The sequence below is a fragment of the Mesoplodon mirus genome (genome assembly GCF_964341445.2).
Source record: "Mesoplodon mirus genome assembly, chromosome: 16".
Lineage (NCBI taxonomy): Eukaryota > Metazoa > Chordata > Mammalia > Artiodactyla > Ziphiidae > Mesoplodon > Mesoplodon mirus.
In genome coordinates this window covers 7,108,220-7,128,331 of record NC_138992.1, presented here as the reverse complement: position 1 = coordinate 7,128,331, position 20,112 = coordinate 7,108,220, and the positions used below count along the sequence as shown (strand labels likewise).

The window sequence follows — 20,112 nt, the reverse complement described above, 5'->3', positions numbered from 1 at the left end:
AGACTGACAGGGCACAGACCCAGACCCTGCTCTGGAAAGCCCTGCAGCCTGAGGGGTAAGAAACACTTCATATCAAAGTGAAGCATAAAGGAGTGCGTGCTCTTGCCAATTCCTAAATGAGAAGGAAACACGGGGAAGGAAAGGACAGGAGTTGTCTCTTTCCAAGAATCACAGCCGCAAACCTGAAGTAGTCTGCCCAAGAACTACTTCTTCAGAACATTCTAACAAAGAGACAGGACCCACTCGGCACAGCCCTGCGTTAGAGATGAACACGGGGTGGGTGGAGGGTCACGGACAGGCACATGGTGCAGGCTTGGAAAGCGCTGGAATAGGGGTTGTCAGGGAGGTGAAGTCAGAACCAGGAAGTAATAAAGCAGAAGCTGGAGAAATGGGAGAAACCAGAGGGAGACAGTCTGAGGCAACTCAGGAAGCCTGGGCTTCCCGTGATTTAAGTTGCCCACAGCCGGACCCACACAGAAACCCACCGATGGGACGCCTGAAGGGAAGACAGAAAATGGAGAAGTGCAAGCTCCTAGGATGGCATGCTGGCTGAAGGAAATCTCTCTCAAGACGAGGCCAGGAAAAAACTTGGCTAATGGGGCAGGTGGATTGAAACAAACAATTTTCTGTGTTCTATAAATGAGAGTCTTTTCGAGCTTGTCCCAATCATCCAGGTGCTTGAACATTTTTAGATCTGGTAGAAACAATCATGGTTTTTTTTTAACTGCTGGAAAAAGTCCTTAGTCATACAGTTAGTGTCAGCACCAAACATGATAACAGCAAACTGAAAAGAAATACTAGTAAATGACATCACGATTCAGAGTGTACTCTGCAAGGTCAAAGGGAAAGTCAAGACGGTTACATATATCCACCCCTTGCAGAACACAATGACTCCTAAAAAGCTAAAGAATGGGGCAAAACAAGTTATCCCCAAAGTCACTGCCAATGCTTACCTGATGTTCTCTAATTTTTGATCTAAATCGTGCCCGATTTTTGATCTGCATCGGGCAGTTTTAAGAGATAAGTGTGCATAAATAATTATAGAATATACTGGATGCTATAAAGAGGTAGAAACATACTATAGGACTTTTTGCTTTTAAAAATGACGCTTTACTTTATAAAAGAATTCACCACAGATTACAATTCAATACGTGGATGACACAGCAGGAATAGATAACGTTTACATAAAAATAAAAAAAAATTTTAAAAACAAGAATTAGAGCTTGCCATAAGCTGAATCTGGGTTTACATCACGAATCAACTACAAAAGCCGAGAGCATACACACAATGTCAGCCGGCATGACCACGACGTAGCTGAAGCCTCATCTCCCCGAGGGCAGGGACAGGCCGGGTTCTTCTCTGGGCCCCCAGAGCCCAGCACAGGGCCAGGCGTCTGAGAGGCCTTCACTTGTAATCTGTTTAATGAAGCTGAAGCGAGGCTGTCCCACCCATCAGAAAGCCCCTCCCGCCATCTTCTTCCTTAGTCCTTGGGCCCTAGAGAAGCTGAACTGTTCCTGAGCCTGTTACAAACACCCAGCATCACCCCTGAGTCCCTCTGACTGCAAAGTGCGGGCTCCCCGCTGCCTTCTCCTGCCTCCGATGGGCCAGGAAGAGAAGTTCAGACAAAGGATCAGAGAGGAACCAACAAACAGCAGGCCCCGTGGTGAGAGGCAGTGGTCAAGTGGCAAAGCCTAGTACTGTCCTACGGGGACCAAGAGGACAGGTGGGTCTGGCTGGTCAGCCGAGAAGTGAGGTCCACGACCATTGCTCTGCTTTCTCCGTGGGGAATGGTGCTCAGCTTAAAGGCTCTTCGTGCACCACGATGCCTGGTCTTATTTCTAAGAAGCCCCTCTCCTCCCCCCTCCTCTCTCTGACAGGGCCCTGGTCCATCTGCGCTGAAGGCTGGCTGAGAAAATACAGGCTGGCACTTGCTCAGTGCGTCCTCAGCTGAGTCCCCAGAAGCAGCAAGAGGCCATTTGCTCCTGATCACTATGCAGATGAATGGCCCACCTGGGCGCATGCCTGCCCGCATGAATGCACACCCGTGCAGGGACTGCACGGCTGGCAGCCCTGGTGCAGCCGCTCCGGCCCCCGCTTCCAGGGCCAGGCATTTAAAGTCCTGTCATGCTTGGCGATGGCAGCCCAGTTCTGCTCTGCAGCCACGCTCCTTGCTACAAAGAAGCAATTCTTGGAAAGTGAAGAAAACTAGAGTTTCTGTTCTGTTCAGACTGGTAAATGTCTATCTTCCCTGCACTGAGACAGACTAAACCCTCTGGCAATGAACAAGGCTAACGGAAGGTGGCTCTTCTGACGCAGTCGGAGAACCCCAGCTGACACCCAGGCTCCCGGGCTGATGCCAATGGGTAGTTTGGGGTAATTTACTCACTCTTGGTTCAGAGAATGCCCAGCTGACCCCCTGGGCTGACACAGAGTGCCCGGTGAGGAATGGGCAGCAAGTGGATCTCTTTCAATAAATACACCCAGCATGGAAAATGAAGAGAGTGAGGGGAGGTGGGCGTGAGGGAGCGCCCGGGTCCCACTCCAAGTCTTCCAGGTAGTGCTTTCCAGATGAACCGCCTTCCAAATATGCTGCTATTTTACATGTGTTCATTACGCAATGAATTTTAAGGTAGTATTTTATCTTCAAGTTGTATGAAACATCTGTAATATCTTCACTGAGCTCTACAAGACTCTAGCCAAAAGAAAGCAGGATGTGATTTTAAGTGAGATCAAGAGCAGAAATCTGTCTGAGATGCTTAAAAGGCAGAAGAGATGGGATACCATCAACCCGCCCCCGTAGACCAGCAAGGGCACAGGAAGGAAGGTCAGTGTTAATCCCATCAGCAACACTGGGTTTCAGACTGAAATATCTGACAGCTGGTCTGTGCCTGTCTGGTATTTTTCCTTTAGTCAATAATCATGAGAGGGAGGTAACCTGTCCCACTATAATAGCACAACCTTATCTTCTGAGAGGCACATTACAGTTTGCAAAGGCACTTTCATGAGCATTAACTAGCACCTGTAACTCGACTGCCTGTGCACACTGTGCCTTTTTAATCAACCTTCTTACATTTCACTTTTTCCTCCAAGGCTCTAATAAAACGTGCTTTTCCGGCATACGAGGTGCTTGGCTAAAGTGCCCTTGTCCAGCAAATTTCACACCGTGCTGCATCATCATCTGAATCCAACTGTGATCATCACTGCATCAGGATGTGGTTCTCAAACATTTTTTTTTTAGCAGCAGCAGGACATTTTGAGTGAATTCTTTAAGCAATTTCAACATAATCAATAAAAGGGCATGACTGCTCTGGTTAAAGTGGGTAGGGTCCAAGCCAGCCCCCCGCTAGCTACCCCCTCCACGGCCCTCCCAGCCCTCCATCTCAGCCGCAAGTGCCTCAGCTTTAAAACAAGTGGATGAGGATGCAGGAGGGACTGTCAAATACCACTTTCACCACAGTCACTGCTCTGAGTGGCCAGCGCAGAGTCAGGGTGTGTGAGCTACACTCCAGCTCTGCCTTCGAGCTGGACCAGTCTGGAACTCTCTAAACCTAGGATCCGAATCTGCAAAATGAGTCATTGTGAGGTTCAAGTGAGGGAAGGTGGCAGAGTCCTCTCACAGCGGGGCGGGGGGATCACGCAGTCACCCCCAGGCCGCACGCGTTTGGGGCCAGTGACTTCATGCCTGAAGGCGCACATGTGCAGCTCAGGGCTGGGCTGGGATCATGGCTTCGCGGAGGTTCTGGCTGGTCTGTGCTAACAGGAGAGGCACAGGAAGGGCTGCCTCACCCCGCCCCCTAGCCTGGAGTGTCCTGCGGAGTCACCGACGTCCTGGGAACGGTATCAATTTCGTGACATCTGTGCCTCACGGCTCTTCAACCACACACACTGACAGAATTCTTTACATTTCATTTCCTTTTGAAAAGACAGCGTTTAAGAAGTGATGACATATCCTCAAGTCCATTTTCTAGTAGGTCTGTGTCTTTATTCCTGTCTTACCCCTAGAGGATATGGGGAGCGGGAAGGGGAAGCTGTGACAAAGCGAGAGAGAGGCATGGACATATATACATTACCAAACGTAAGGTAGATAGCTAGTGGGAAGCAGCCGCATAGCACAGGGAGATCAGCTCGGTGGTTTGTGACCACCTAGAGGGGTGGGATAAGGAGGGTAGGAGGGAGACACAAGAGGGAGGGGATATGGGGACATATGTATATGTATAACTGATCCACTTTGTTATAAAGCAGAAACTATCACACCATTGCAAAGCAATTATACTCCAATAAAGATGTAAAAAAAAATATATATATATATAAACAAAACAACAAAAAAAGAAGTGACGACACTGCAACATGGAAGCGGGAGTTCCCAGGTGGGTGCACGCGCCCCTCGGTGCTGAGACTCCTACGACGGTGCCCGGGGCCCTCACGCAGGGAGGCGTCCTGACTTCAACCGAAGGTGGCCCTGCTTAAGGAGCAGAGACCAGGCATATGCTCCATTCTAAGGGTAATGAGCAAAGATCCAGTGTCCCCAGTGTTCTAGAAAGTTCCCACTTGCCCCTCCAGGCCCACCCTCATCTGTCTCCACCCAGCTCCCGGAGGCTCACCTGTACAGGTCACACAGGGGCTCCACTGCCCTCTGGCTTCCCACTGGGTTTGGCCAACAGAGTCACCAGCAGAAGACGGGAGGGAGGGAGGGAGGGAGGGGAGTAGGGGGCGATATTCTCCAGGCCCCCTCCCTGCAAAGGCTGCAGCTCTCTCCTGCCTCTACACCTCGGGTGACAACGACTCCCCCCTGTCCCCAGTCTCCCCCAGGACCAACACCTGCCCACACTTTACAAATAATCCCTTTAGTAAACTCTCAAGTCGCCATGTGCTTGCTGCCAGCTCCACGGGGCGACGCTTTCAGTCATCTCGACGTGACCCCTCTTTCCGGCCCCCAGATCTCATCTTCACCCCTGCCATGTCAAGCACCCCCGACTGACACGGCTCCTGCTCAGGCCAGCACAAGGCACATTCCCAAGACCAAAGGACTCTTATCCCAGCTTCGTCTCATTGACTCTCCCTGCATCACTGACCATCGCTGATCCCGTCCTCCTCCCCCTTTAAGGCGGCCTTCCTGCTTTTCCCTCCCTCTGGACGCTCGGCACCAGGGTCCTCAGGAAGCCACCCTGCTGTTTGCTTCTGTTCCATCCCAACCCCTGCTGACCACCCACCTGTGCCCCCACCCACGAAGGGGGACCGCCTCCTGCTGGTCCCACACCCAGGTGGATGACACCCCCATGGACACCCAGAGTCCACCAAACTCAGTGTGTGACCAGAACAAACTCATCCTCTCTCCCCCAAACCTGCTTCTCCCTTGGGTTCTCCGGATTGGCAGGGGCCACCCTCCACCCCAGCACCCGAGCCAAAACCTAGGCCCCCTCCCTCCCACAACTTCCTGCTTCCTGTCCACATCAACCTGTGCCCAGGGCCTGGGAATCACACTTCCTCAGCAGCTCTAGAACACACCCCCTTCTTTGACGCCCACTGCCACTGCTGAAACCACATACTGCAGACCCTCCACCAGGCCCTGCGCCAGCCTCCTATGCAGTCTCCCCACAAGCACACGCGGCCAGCAGCCTCCTCCGGGCCTTACGGGATGCTACTCCCTCTGCCAGGCTGCATTCCACACGCCTCCCCGTCTTCGGCCTCCTCTCACCTCCAGCCCCACCCACCCTTCAGAACGCCGGGCCCACATGGACATCAAAGCTCTACCTAGGCCCTTCCTGACCTGCCCTGCTCTCCCAGGCTGCCTCTGAAGTCCTGTCTCCGAGCTCCCTTAAGATCCCATGTGGCCTCTGCGGGTGCTCATCCCACTTACCCCAAAGTGTCAGTGTCATCTGTGTGCCCCGCCCACCAAACTCTGAACAACTTTACTATACAAACTTCCGTTCACTCGACATCACATAGCCCAGCAACCACCGCACGCCTGGTACACAAACAGTAGGTGCTCAATCAATGCTTCCAATGAATTAATGAAAGATCTACAGCAGGGGTTCAAAAATATTCCCACTTTTCTCAGCTCCTAACCATACACACACACGCACACACACACACTCCTTTAACTCTGATGAGCTTCTCTGACTTCACTAAGAAAAATGAAGCTCATTTGATACCAAAGCTCTCAACTAAGTTCCCTTTATCTCGAAGTCTCCCTACTCTTTGCTCACCATGCCCTGCTGGCCTAGAGGAGTTCCTCTGGGAGGGATACTGCTCCATTTTCCAACTCCCCACTCTTAGCAGTGGGATCTGTGCCTGTGTTTACCCTCTAACTCCCCAAGAGACTTCGCAGAGTCCCCGACATGGAATAACATGCAAGCAAGGCAAGCTGATTTAGGAAAGGGCAGATGAAGAGTTAACCATATGAGCAGTCACACATTTGTAGGAATAGTTCATACACACTCATTTATAATCAACACAGCGCTAATATTCTAAAGTACCTATTCCAAATTGCCCAAGAACTAATTAAATCTCAGAACACCCCAGAGAGTCAAGTGTTATCAGCCACATTAATAAAAAGCCCAGCACAGCTGTCAGAACAGCAGCCTGATACGGGATTATATGCTGGGGCTCTGCCACTGATCCGTGCCACACCGCTAATGCAGCAGTTTAAGAAACTTATTAACCCAAGACAATTCTATCGAACCTGCTGACTATGCATCACTCTCACCTTCCCTCTTCGCCTCAGGCTTTCTCAAGTCTTCCTGTCTCTCTTGCTCCGAGGGAAGGACAGGCAAGCACCTGCTCCAAGCACAGCATTCCCACAGACAGGAAACTGTGCGCATAAGCGCACGCTGAGCACGAGGCCGTCAGCCTCCTTGTGACTCTGCCCTCACTGCACACTCCCCACAGTGAACTAGCCAGCATTCCTCAAACACGCCCCCAGCCCTGCACCTGCAGGCTTTCGCAGCAACCATCCTGATGGAAATGCCTAGCCCGTCCCCTTCCCCGTCCCCTATGTCAGCCTTAGACGTGGAGTTCACGGCCCCTCTCTCCAGGGAGCCCTCCAGGATACACCGGCGGATGCGTGGTCCTGCCCTGCCCCCTCTGCCTTGAGCTGGCCCCTCCATCGTCCTGTATCCATTCACCCCCTTGGTCCTCCTCCCCAGGCTCAGCTGCTCAAGGGAAGAGACTCCTTTTACTCACTTTGATCTCCAAAGTCTGGCTTAGTGCCCAGCAACAAGCTCAGGAAGGAGGAGAAAAAAGAGAAGATCAGCCGCTGCAGGGATCTCACTCAGCCCTTGGCTTCAGACAGCTCCTCAGCAGCTGGGGAACACCAGGCACAGCAGTAAGTCCGGCTTTAAAGGCCGCCGGGCCACGGGCCACGGGCCATTCATTGCAGCACTTCTCAGTACTCCGGTTGTTAATGGTGAGAGACTCCTTTTCAAAACGGGGGGGGGGTCGTGGGGGGGAATAATAAGTAGCTGCTACTTGTCTGAAGAGCCATCACTTGGAGCAAAGGCCCCCTGTGTCACAGGCTCCATCCCTCCCATCACGTCCCTCGAGGTGGGATACAGGCACCCCCTGAACTGCAGACAGCACAACGCCAAGGGGCTGCAGCACAAGAGGCCTCCAAGATGCTGGACAAGATAGTCCTCCTTCCAAAGTCCTGACACAAAGCCCCGCTGGGGTGGGATTTAGTCAGTTCCTCTTCTTCCCCGGCCCCTGCCCCCCACCGTGAAAAAAGGCACTGAGTGCCCTCTGGTTACCTGAGAGCCACAGCAAGTCTGTAGTAGAGAGCACAGGGCCAGCTCCACGGCTGACTTGTGTCACGTGTCTCACACTGGGACACTTAGTCACCAAAGGGACTGGAGGTTTAATTCAGGTGACTCTGGGCCAGGGCAAGGTGGAGAATCAGAGGACAGGCACTCGAAGACGGCTGGATCCGCGTGACAAAAGCTGGAGCTCGGAAGTCGAAGGGACCAGGATTCATGTAATTACTAGCTGGTGTCGGGCAGCTTCCTTTGTCTAGCAGAGCCTGTATCTTCATCTAAGCGATGAGCCGGCAGCCCTACCTTGGCACCCAGCAGGAGGATGAGAACAGATGCCCAGCACCCTGACAGCAGCTGGCACAGACGGGCACATGGTAAGAGGAGGCACCATCAGCCCTGCGGGGCCCAGCTGGGGCCCACAAGCATCACGCTCCCACTGACCTGGGTCTAGGATTCTGTGGACCGACAGGAAGCTCTGGACCAGCTCGCCTCTGGAATTATGGAAGCATGTAAACAAACATCTGCCAAACTTAGCAGCCTGAGCCATACCCACAGTTTGCTCACCCAGGGCCCGTCTCTGGGGCCTGTCGGGGCTCAAGGCTGTAGATCTCACACTCTCTTCCTTCCATAAACAACTCTGACAACGGATCCCATTCTCATTTATCTGAATTTTATTCCAAGTGTCAGGAGCTACTGGAGAGAGAAAGGTCATGTGCAGGTGTTTTCCTTCAGCGGGCGTTTAGCAGGGCTGCCTGCACTAGGGCACGTGCCAGCCTCAAGAATGAGAAACAGCTAGGGAGCTGGCTTAGAGGGTTGGGGGCAGCTTTCCAAGAAGAGAAAGCTGCCTGCGCAGAAGAGCCCAGGGGGCAAGTGGGGCAGAAAGCAGGCAGAGGTGAGGCCCCTCCACGCAGCCGGGGAGGCCATGGGAGGACTCTCAGCAACAACGTGACGTGTCACCTTAGCACGTGACATCCTTCTGTGAAGGGCGAGCTTACGGGGAGCAGGTCTAGAAGTGGAGCAGCCAGTCCGCTATGCAAAGAGTCCATATGAGAGATGAGCAGGACAGACCCGGGGCAGGGAGGACGCCCGGAGAGGAGACCGACCGAGGGCTCCAGAATCGTGGGGAGGGAGTCAGCAGGCTGACGGGGCCGGCAGGCTGGAAGTGAGCCAGAGGAGGACTCAAGGATGACTCCATAGCACCAGCAAAGGAGAGGTAACTTTCACAGGCACCCCTCAAATACAGGTGAAAAGAATGTCAGCGGGAACCTGAAATGTGAAGAGCAGCGTAGAAGGAGGAAAGACAGAAAACAACTACAGAGTCAAGAGCTGAGTGGAAGCCAGTACAATGGCCAGGCAGACAGTCGTCAGCAACACGGACCTGGGACCTCTCCCGCATCGTGTGACCCACTCCACACAGAAACGCAAATGGAGGTGATGAAACATGCTGAGTTTCCCCCCGTTAGACACTGCACAGTCCTAGTTTCTGTTCTATGAAGATTCATGCTCTCACTCACAAGATATTTACCGAGCACTGGCTGCGGACAAGTGTAGTTTTTCAGAGGGCAAAGGGAAGCAGGCCATGCCAAGCAAAATGAACAATGCACGAGAAACCAAGAGAGCACAGGGCACTGTGGCCTCTGGATGTTCATTACAGAGTCGTAGGTGGGCACCATGGGACGGGGTAAGAAATCAGGGTCCAGGGTGGCAGCTGCCAGGTCATACGTAAACAACCTAGAAGGTTCTTGAGGAGCTTGGACTGTTTCTGAGCAGCGGTGGGCATCAGGGCAGGCTGTCTTCAGGGAAGGGATGTGACCGGTTTGCATTTCAGAAAGATGGCTCTAATGGCAAGGAGAGGCATGGTTCCCAAAGCAGAAGGCACATATCCAGGGGATGCCTAGGACAATCCACTGAAATCTGGGAAGAAAGTAGTAGGATTCCTCTTTACTTTTCTTACCTCTTCCTTTTGAAATGTATATCTTACGTATGTTTCATAATGCCTATAACATACGCACTTGGCAGTGTATGTATTTGAGCCACCACGCCTGAGTTCCCATCCCAGGTCCACCGCTTCCTACCTGTCACAGTTTCCTAGTTTGTGAAATGAGGATAAAAACAGTAACCATCTGGTAGGATTTTTGTGAAGAGAAAATAAATTAATACTTGCAAGACACTCAGAATAGACCCACATTAAGAACTCCATCGATACTTACTAAATTTTTTTAAATTATTTTTATTTTTAAATTTTTGGCCACACCACACGGCATGTGGGATCTTAGTTCCCCGACCAGGGATTGAACCCACGCCCCCTGCAGTGGAAGCGTGGAGTCTTAACCACTGGACTGCCAGGGAAGTCCTGATTATTAAATTTTAAAAATGCAACTTATTAGTAAATCAGTAAATATTTATTGGGGATATATTTGCAGATCGCTGATGCACATCGAGCATGGATCAGAGAGGGAGGGCAGACCAGACTTGTTACAAGAGTCCATGTAGGAGATGATGGAGCTTGACCCACAAGAATGGCAGCAGAGATGCAGAGAAGAATCAGAGGAACATTCAGCAGGAAAAGTCAGCTGACTGTGGCAAGTAGCCGGACGTGACAGGTGAGGGAGAGGTTTCTGGATGAGACACGTGGATGGGGTGGCCAGTCACCAGGACGGAAGATCAGGGGGACATTTATATGGAGCCTGTGGGACCCCAGACTGAGACGCAGGCCTTGAGCTCAGGACATGGTCAGTCGGGGCAAGGAGGACATCTGCAGGTCCCCAGACCACAGCTGTGGGCAAATCCATGGAAATGGTAGGAGCCATGCAGTTGCCACTAGTGACAGCCACCAAACCTTCCCAGTCCTCCCCCACCCTGGGCATGGCAGGGTCACTCTTCCTGGGCCCTTGACATTGGGGGAGATCAGTTCTGGCTAATGAACTGCAGGGGCAGGAATGACAGAGGTCACTTCTGGGCTGACATGAAACCCTCAGGCTCTCCTCCCCTCCTGCCCGGTGACCAGCTGTGTTCGGGATGCTGACTGCTCTCTCTGCCTGGGTCCCTGGGTGAGCAGAGCCTCCTGAGAATCTGCAGCAGGACAAGAAGGAAAGCTTGGTTCTGTGTGGCCACCGCGATGGGGGAGGCTGGTTGTAAGGGTGTACCCTGGCCCACACCGACAGAACCCGTGACAGTTAAGGGCTAAACAGAAGGGCCCAAGCTCACGAAGCAGGTGGGACAGGAGGAAAGTGGGACGAGGGGGGTCCCTGAAAGGTGACACTAACTGTCCCGAAGTCCCACATTTCCAAGCATGCTGAGGACCATGTATGCGTGGAGGCCACTGCACTTTGCATTCCTCTGATTAGCACAGAGATAAAACAAGGGTTCACAAGGCGGCGAGAGGAAACAGACTTCACCATTCTACATCTTTCCACAGAGAAAAGTGTTCTACTCAGAGACTGACACTGCTCCACCTTTCCACCTGCAAATTTTCAAACCCAACTCACTCAAAACAGTTTTCAATCACAGAAGGTACTTATCAAGTCAGCTGTTTTGCTAACACAAATATAGTAGAAGACACTTGAAATATTGCTGTAAAAAATCCTCATGAAGATTATAGGTGCATCTTAAGTAAGATCTTAAAATAAATGCCTTGGGGACTTCCCTGGTGGCGCAGTGGCTAAGAATCCGCCTGCCAATGCAGGGGACACGGGTTTGAGCCCTGGCCCGGGAAGATCCCACATGCCGCGGAGCAACTAAGCCCGTGCGCCACAACTACTGAGCCTGTGCTCTAGAGTCCGCGAGCCACAACTACTGAAGCCCGCGCGCCTAGAGCCTGTGCTCCACAACAAGAGAAGCCACCGCAATGAGAAGCCCGCGCACCACAGTGAAGAGGAGTCCCCGCTCACCACAACTAGAGAAAGCCTGCGTGCAGCAACGAAGACCCAACGCGGCCAAAAATAAATAAATAAATTTATTTTAAAAATTAATTTAAAAATAAATAAATAAATAATAAATGCCTTGTCTTCTTTAAGGAGGATTTAACAAGAATAGCAGCAAATTTGTGCAACTCTCCTTGCATAAAATGAGCCCAGAAATAACAAGCTTAGAAAGGTTCAGAAGTCACTTTTATCCACTTGACATATTGATTTCTGTAGGCTGCAAAATGTTTTTCAAAAACACCAGCTGTTCCACGTAATGTCATTGGGAAAAAAAATCTCTTTTCCTGGTTTCTTTTATTATTCAAATGCAGAATAAAATAAATAAATGTTGAATATATATCAAAAATATTATTTTAACTTGCCATGGTTCAGTGTAGGGAAAAAGCTTATTTTGTTTTCTTCTAATTGTTTTAACAAGCAAAAGAGTCAAGGTCAATTCTTTAAAGTGTCACTAAACTGCTCTTTACAGAGCATGAATTAAAACAATTATGCAAGAATTTTCCAAATTGTAATATTGTGCTTGGCAACCTAGGGAACGTGGAGCAATCATCAGAGGGAAGTCAGCCACGAGGCAGTTGGGCGTAAGGTCCTTTCTGCATATTTTAGAAGCTTCAGCAGTGGCCAGAAAGGGAAAAACACCCGGCGCTTCTACCCTTCCAGTTGGTATCTGTTAAATTAAAGTGCACTTGGGTCATTCGAATCAATGGACTACGAGGCCATGTTCTGTACAGCTTAGCACTGGAGGAAGCTGAGAATCGTATTAAAAAGGACTGCCTGTCTGCCACTGCTGAAGAGATTGCCAAATTATTTACAGAATAGGAAATAAACTTCAGGACCATACAGGATGGAACTTTCATTTCCCATGAGGTTAGAGGAAAAGCTGAGAGAGGTATACTGAAATGAACAAAATCAACATCCACGAAGTAGAAATGAGACTGGTTTTAAGACACAAACGTGGTAGAGCCGGGCCAGCCACAGGGTAGGAGTGGGGACACATGGGATGGTACCCAGCCCTACCTCCGAGGAGCTGTGTGACTCTGGATAATCATCACTTCTGGACCTCAACTTCCTCAATTATAAAATTATGAAATTGGTTTGAAAAGGGGGTTTTCTGAGCCAATCCTAGAAGGTCACATATTGTGTGATTCAGCTGGTGTAACATTCTCGAAATGACAAAATCACAGGGTTGGCGATCAGTGGTTGCGGGGTGACCATAAAGTGGGAATACAAGGGAGACGTCTGTGGTGACGAACAGTCCTGTCTCCCCACTGCCGCGGTGGCTACACAAACCTACATGTGTGATGAATGATGAACGACGCACACAGTATCTCACTGTCAAGGTCCTGAACTTGACATTGTGCTGTAGTTATGTAAGACGTCACCACTGCGGGGGAAGAGGGTAAAGGGTACGTGAGACCTTTCTATACTATCTTTGCAACTTCCTATTATCCCAATAATTGTTTCAAAATATGAAGCTTTATTTTTTATTTATTTATTTTTTTTTGTGGTACGCGGGCCTCTCACTGCTGTGGCCTCTCCCGTTGCGGAGCACAGGCTCCAGACGCGCAGGCTCAGCGGCCATGGCTCACGGGCCCAGCCGCTCCCCAGCATGTGGGATCCTCCCGGACCGGGGCACGAACCTGCGTCCCCTGCATCGGCAGGTGGACTCTCAACCACTGTGCCACCAGGGAAGCCCTGAAGCTTTATTTTTTAAAGTGTTTCTTAGACTTGGAAGCAGACCCTTATTACTTTCTCAAATTGTACTTATGAAGATCATTCCTTTGCCCATAGTTATTGATCAAATATATATAACTGGGGCCTCCCTGGTGGCGCAGTGGTTGAGAGTCCGCCTGCCGATGCAGGGGATACGGGTTCGTGCCCCGGTCTGGGAGGATCCCATATGCCGCGGAGCGGCTGGGCCCGTGAGCCATGGCCGCTGGGCCTGCGCATCCGGAGCCTGTGCTCCGCAACGGGAGAGGCCACAACAGTGAGAGGCCCACATACCGCAAAAAGAAAAAAAAAAAAAAAAAAAATATATATATATATATATATATATATATAACTGTCTTACTTCACAACTTTCACAGAAATACAATTCCAGAAGGATCAAAGATATAGATAAAAAATGAAAACATACAAATAACAGAGCAATATATAGAAGGTTGTTTATTATTTTGGGGTATAGGTAAGTGTTCTAAGCTATGATAAAAAGGGCAAGAAATTTAAAAGAAATATTTGACAGTAGTGACAATGCTGATATTTAAAACTACAGTAAAATGCAAAAGACAAAGAAAGCAATTCTACAAATGAAATTAAAAGACAAATGATAAAACTGGAAAATATTTTCAGAATATATGGTGATCTAAAAGTGTAACAAGTAAAGGGCGTGAGCAAGGAATGCTCCAAATTACACACAAAACAAAAACCCCTAATAACTGCAATGAGAGAGTCCACGAGTGACCAAATAGAGGCAAATTAAAATAATTAAAGAAAACTGTTCACACTAGAGATTAACAGGATAAAAACTGACACAACCCAGGATAAAGAGAGTAAAGGCGGATATGAGGACACAGCCAACGTCGGAAAAATAACTGATAGACACAGTCTACCGGGTAGCATGACAACATGCGTATGTGTCAAAATGCAAAAGATGCCCTATTGTTTCTTTGTTTGTTTTGTTCAAATAGTTTTATTGTTATTTTATCAACTAAAGTTTTCATATGATTTATTCAGATAAAACTCACATAACATAAAATTAACCATTTTATAGTGAATAATCCAGGGACATCTAGAACATTCATAATGTTGTGCAACCACCACCTTTATCTAGTTCCAAAACTTTTCTATCATTCAAAATAAAACCTGTACCCATTAAGCAGTTTGTCCCCATTCTCCCCTCTCCTCCAGCCCCTGGTAACCACCAACAGTCTTCTGTCTCTATGGATTTATCTCTTCTGAATATTACACATACATGGAATCATAAAATATGTGACCTAAAAGATGTCCTATTAACCCGAGAATTACATTACTAGGTATATACCTAAGATAATAAAGACACAAGTGCAAATATAGTAATAATAAAATAAAAATGCATGCTTGATTGCACACCTGGGTAGTTTTTTGTTTGTTTGTTTGTTTTTAATCAGGGAGAAAAAATTAAAACAATATTCAGTGTCAGTCAACTGGAGACCAATGAAGGAAAACGTACAGCCCATGCACACAATGAAATGCTGCGTGGCCTTTAAAAATGACAAAAATCTACATTTACTGACTGTTTTCAGTCAGAAAGCAGAGCATCGCAATCAAAAGCACAGACCCTGCAGCCAGAATGTGTGCATTCAGAGTCCAGCTCCACCCCTTACGGGCTGTGTGAATGTTAGCAAACTCCTGAACTTCTCTGTGCCTCAGTTTCCTGGTCTATAAAATGGGAATGATAATAGTGCCTATGATGTTGCCATGATAATGAAATGAGCTATTGATAATAGTTGTAAAATACTGAGAACAGTATCTGCAACATAGAACGTGCTACAAAACAGCTTGTTAAAGAAAAAATACTGACATGTAAAATTTATCTGCTCCATTAGTGAGTGAAAAAAGATCACAGACCATTATATATGACCTCATTTCTGAAAAATGTATATGAACATACATAGAAGTGAGAAAGATCTTTCTTCACTTTTTTTACACAGTGTAATAGACCTTATACCTAGGCAGTGAAATTTTGGATTATTTTTACTTTCTTCTTAGTATTTTTTATATCATTCCGGGTATTAAAAAAGAAAACAAATAATAATGATAATATCCAATTGGTACTCTTGGCTACTTTTGGAATCTAAATTGGTGTGAGCTTTCTAGGGGGCAATTTGGCTATACGTATTACACTTTCTGGCCCAGTAGTTCTACTTTTAGGAATTTATCCTACAAAAATAACAAATAATAATCCACACATTCACATATATAAACATACACAAACATATACATATACATAAGGGAATGTTTATTAGAGTAATATTTATAACAGCAAAAAATATGGAAATAACCTAAATATCACTAAATGTACCGTGGTTGCCATGAACAACAGAATACTATATGGCGTGGAAAAGTGACGCTGCAGAGCTCCATGGAAGATCCTTTCGGTGAGAGCCGTGGATACCCAGGTGAAGAGTCTGCACTTTCCTGTGAAGGGAGACACTGCAGAAGTGTGTTTTGGGAAGAAACCCCCGAGGGCAGCACAGCCTGGGGGAACGTCCACGGACGGGGCTGAACTTCTCACACACCCTCCAAGTTAGATCTAGGCCTAAGGCCCGGAGGAAGAAACAGCCAGAATGTTCGGTGTTGCCAAAGAGGGATATCCCTGATTTCTAACCACAACTGTGCAGAAAGCCCAGGAGTCTCTCAGAGGGGGACTGACCAGACAAGCCAGCCGTGTGAAGGCACAAAACCAAAACAGACTCTCAACGAGACAGCCCTGAATGAGCAGAGAGACTTGGGTTCTCAGAAGGACTCGGGCCAGTACACGCAGAGCTGCCCTGAGGCTAGATCTGGCCCCTCTGGTTAAAACGAGACAACCATTGAGTATTTGTGAGAGAAAAAGAGAGCGGGGGCCAGGGCGGGGTGTGTGTGTGAGCGTGCGACACACTCAGAGGGCAGGGGGTGTGGGTGGCGAGAGGAGGGGAGCAACTGCATGACCAGGGCCGGAGGGAAAGAATCCCCTGGGGATGTGCGCCTCAGGTGCACGGCCGTGGCCTCCTAACCCTTCCACCAGCCATCCTATTGCTAAAACTCTGTGTATTTGCCGAAAGGACATTAGGCTCTGAAACAAGATGCTGCTTCCTCCGAAACCACCGTGCTCCTGCCCCGTCTCTCACACGGCAAGTACTCACGCTCTATCTTGGGACGGCTGCCAGCCCGCTGCCTTACCTTCTTTGAATCCATGTCCAGTATTTGCATCAGCCCCTGAAGCCTAGTAAGAGTTCACGTGGTCACCTTGAGAGCAGTTCTTTAAAGGGAAGAACAACACTTTGTGTTCTCTACAACTTGCAACAGGTGTTGGCAATGAGCCTTGGCCACCAACCTAGATGTTTGATAAATATCAGGTGATGTCTTACCTCAATAATTCACCCAATCTGTGCTAGGCTTTTACATACCAAGGGTCTTGCTCCACTGTTGCGAGGTGTTTCTAGGACTCAAGAATTGGGGTTCAGGGCTTCCCTGGTGGTGCAGTGGTTGAGAGTCCACCTGCCGATGCAGGGGGACACGGGTTCGTGTCCCGGTCTGGGAAGATCCCAGATGCCGCGGAGCAGCTGGGCCCGTGAGCCATGGCTGCTGAGCCTGCGCGTCCGGAGCCTGTGCTCCACAGCGGGAGAGGCCACAACAGTGAGAGGCCCGTGTACCGCAAAAAAAAAAAAAAGAATTGGGGTTCAGAGTCAGACAGTCTGGGTTCAAAGGCCAAGATCCCTTTCTGGCTAAAGAACCCTGGACAAATTGCTTAATGCCTTAGTGTCTGAATGCTCTTATCTGTAAAACAGGAAGGACAGAAATAGCACTGTGTCCATATGGCTATGAGTAATAGTAACAGCTAACATTTATGGGCTGTGTTTTTTTTTAACTTTTTATTTTATATTGGAGTATAGCCGATTAACAATGTTGTGATAGTTTCAGGTGCACAGCAAAGCGACTCAACCATACGTATACGTGTATCCTTTCTCCCCCAAACTCCCCTCCCATCCAGGCTGCCACGTAACATTGAGCAGAGTTCCCTGTGCTACACAGTAGGTCCCTGTTGGTTATCCATTTGAAGTAGAGCCGTGTGCACATGTCAGTCTTATGGGTGCTTTTGAAATGGCAAGTACTGTTCTAAGCACTGTACAAAGTCCTGTCTCATTGAATCCTCAGAGTAACCATATTAGCTAGTGCTGTTTTTATTCCCATTTTACAGATGAGGAAAATAAAGCAGAATGAAGTTAGTAAGTACTAGAGCTAGGATTCAAACCCAGGCGGCCATAGTCCAAAGCCCAAATCCGTAACCAGAGCGGCATGCTTAGCGTTGTACAAAACACAGTAAGAGCTTCCTAAATTCTCAGACGTGGTTTGAAAACTTCAAAAATGGTGCCAGAATCAAACAATAACAACGGCACGACAGCAGAGGCCCTCAGCTCTCCGGTGCAATCTTGCCGTTTCAGTCCTCCTAGAAGGTTGTCTAGGAGACGTGCCCCGCCCACACTCACATGTCCTTCGGCCTCTTTTAGAAGTTACTTCCGAGCTGAAGCCTTGCTAAGTACTTACCTGGAGGAAGCACCTGGTATTCTTTACGCTCTTCAAGAATGCCGGCCACGATCTAGGCCATCAGCGTCACTCACAGGGGCCGCGAGCATCCCAGTGTCTGCTCTTCTGCTCACACGGTCCCACTCGTCCACTGAGACACCCTCCCTCCTTTACTCCAAATGCCACCCAAACGGCGACACCAGGCTCAGTCCGGAATTCCCATCAGAACACTTTCTCAACTCCTGATTTATTATCCTGTCACACTTCGCATTTTAAAAGCCCATCGTCTTACCCCGAACATAAGCTCGAGAGCACAGAGACTGTCTGACCCTCTCTGCAACCCCCCGCAAGCGTCTCCTCAAGTACCCCCGAGACCTGCGCTCTGTGAGCATCAGCTACCAGATGATACACTCGATTTCAAGATGATGTACAGTAACAGTCAGTAATCCTTGCAAAAATGAGCACTTTCCAGATAGGTGGGACATGTATAAATATGTGCGGTTTCAAGTAACAAGTGAACCAGGAAACACGGACGCGAGTAGTTACATCCGTGCGAGTCATCAGAAGGCCACGAGGTTGGCCCTCGCGCAGCACTTACCGGCCTCTCCCTCCTCCTCGCCCAGGTTCAGCACGATGATGCAGATATGCTTCCTCAGCTGGCGTGGGTTGGAGAACCTCCGGCAGCATTTGCTGCACTCCAGGCTGCGGGGGGTCAGGCTGCCCCCTCCCTCGGGGGCCCGCGGGCTGTCCCCGCTGGGAATAACGTTGTTTTCCGCCAGTTCCTCTTCGGGACTGGCCTTCTTCGTGGACCCCTTTGGCCTGCCTCTCTTCCTCTTCATGACCGAAAACGCTATGAAGGAAGCAAGAGGGCACCATGTAGTCACAGGAGGAGACAGTGCAGGGCATGCACTCAAGTTCCAAGTGGGCAAATATGTTTGGTTCCACCTTTTATTAAAAAAGGAAAGTCTGGAGCAGTTCCAGAAATGAAGAGCTGCAAACAGTCTTTAGTGCTAATATCCCTGCACCTCTATGCTACTGTATAATCAATTTTGTAATAATGTGATTTAAGAATATCACTTCAGGGCTTCCCTGGTGGCGCAGTGGTTGAGAATCCGCCTGCCGATGCAGGGGACACGGGTTCGAGCCCTGGTCTGGGAAGATCCCACATGCCGCGGAGCAACTGGGCCCATGAGCCACAACTACTGAGCCTGGGCGTCTTGAATCCATGCTCCGCAACAAGAGAGGCCGTGATAGTGAGAGGCCCGCGCACCGCGATGAAGAGTGGTCCCCGCTCGCCGCAACTAGAGAAAGCCCTCGCACAGAAACGGAGACCCAACGTAGCCAAAATAAATAAATAAATAAATTTTTTTAAAAAAGAACATTACTTTATCAGAACCTTTGCACGTGTTTCTTCTGTAAGGCGGGGAGGATGTTTTTGTTTTTGTTTTTGTTTTTGTTTTGGCCGAGCAGCCTGTGGGATCTTAGCTCCCCGACCAGGGATCAAACCTATGCCCCCTGCAGTGGAAGTGTGGAGTCCTAACCACTGGACCGCCAGGGAAGTCCCGGGGAGGATTTTAAGCTGTGACCATAAGCCCCCAGTTCACAAACCAGGCTCCTCATGAACCACCATTTCCACTGAAATCCAGTTCTCAGAAACTTGCTAAGGACGTCTTTGCAAAGCGTTCTCCAAGGCTGCTTGGCTTTTCATGCTCTTAATGAGTTACACAACTATTCAGACTATTTCAAGGCATCATAATTATTAGATGCAAATTGTTCTGATGAAGAAGAAAAAATAATTACAATCTAAAGCCACCAATTATAGGACTAAAGACAATATTTTTCAAGTTTCCTAGAAACCAAATGATTTAAATGTCATGATCAGAGCTGCTTCAGAGTAAGTTTGAAATCATTTTTCATCTTGTATTTCTTCTTAATTAGCATTCATTGTTAAGGCACTTGTCTCCAAGGGAACGTGGGAATTAAGATGGGTGAGTGGGGTCAGGGGGCATCGTGCCGTTGTGTGAAGGTGGAGTGGTGTGTCTTAGGTGATGTGGCTTGAGGGGTACCCAGAGGAGGCCAAGCAGGGGGCCAGCACAGCCTGGCCGCTGTGCCATCTTTGGGGAGCCACCTGTCTGGCTAAGGCACGGCATGTCAGCAGCCCTCTTTGCATCTGAACA

The 20,112-nt window shown here is 49.1% G+C and overlaps 1 protein-coding gene across 1 annotated transcript in view; it reads right to left on the bottom strand.

Moving 5' to 3' along the window:
• The window catches only part of ZFAT (zinc finger and AT-hook domain containing), a 161,080-nt gene that overhangs the window by 104,221 nt on the left and 36,747 nt on the right, over positions 1 to 20,112 (bottom strand). The window contains exon 3 of the mRNA XM_082601805.1: positions 18,534 to 18,785. Coding sequence (XP_082457931.1) covers positions 18,534 to 18,785 — 252 coding nt within the window. The remainder of the gene's footprint in view (positions 1 to 18,533; positions 18,786 to 20,112) is intronic.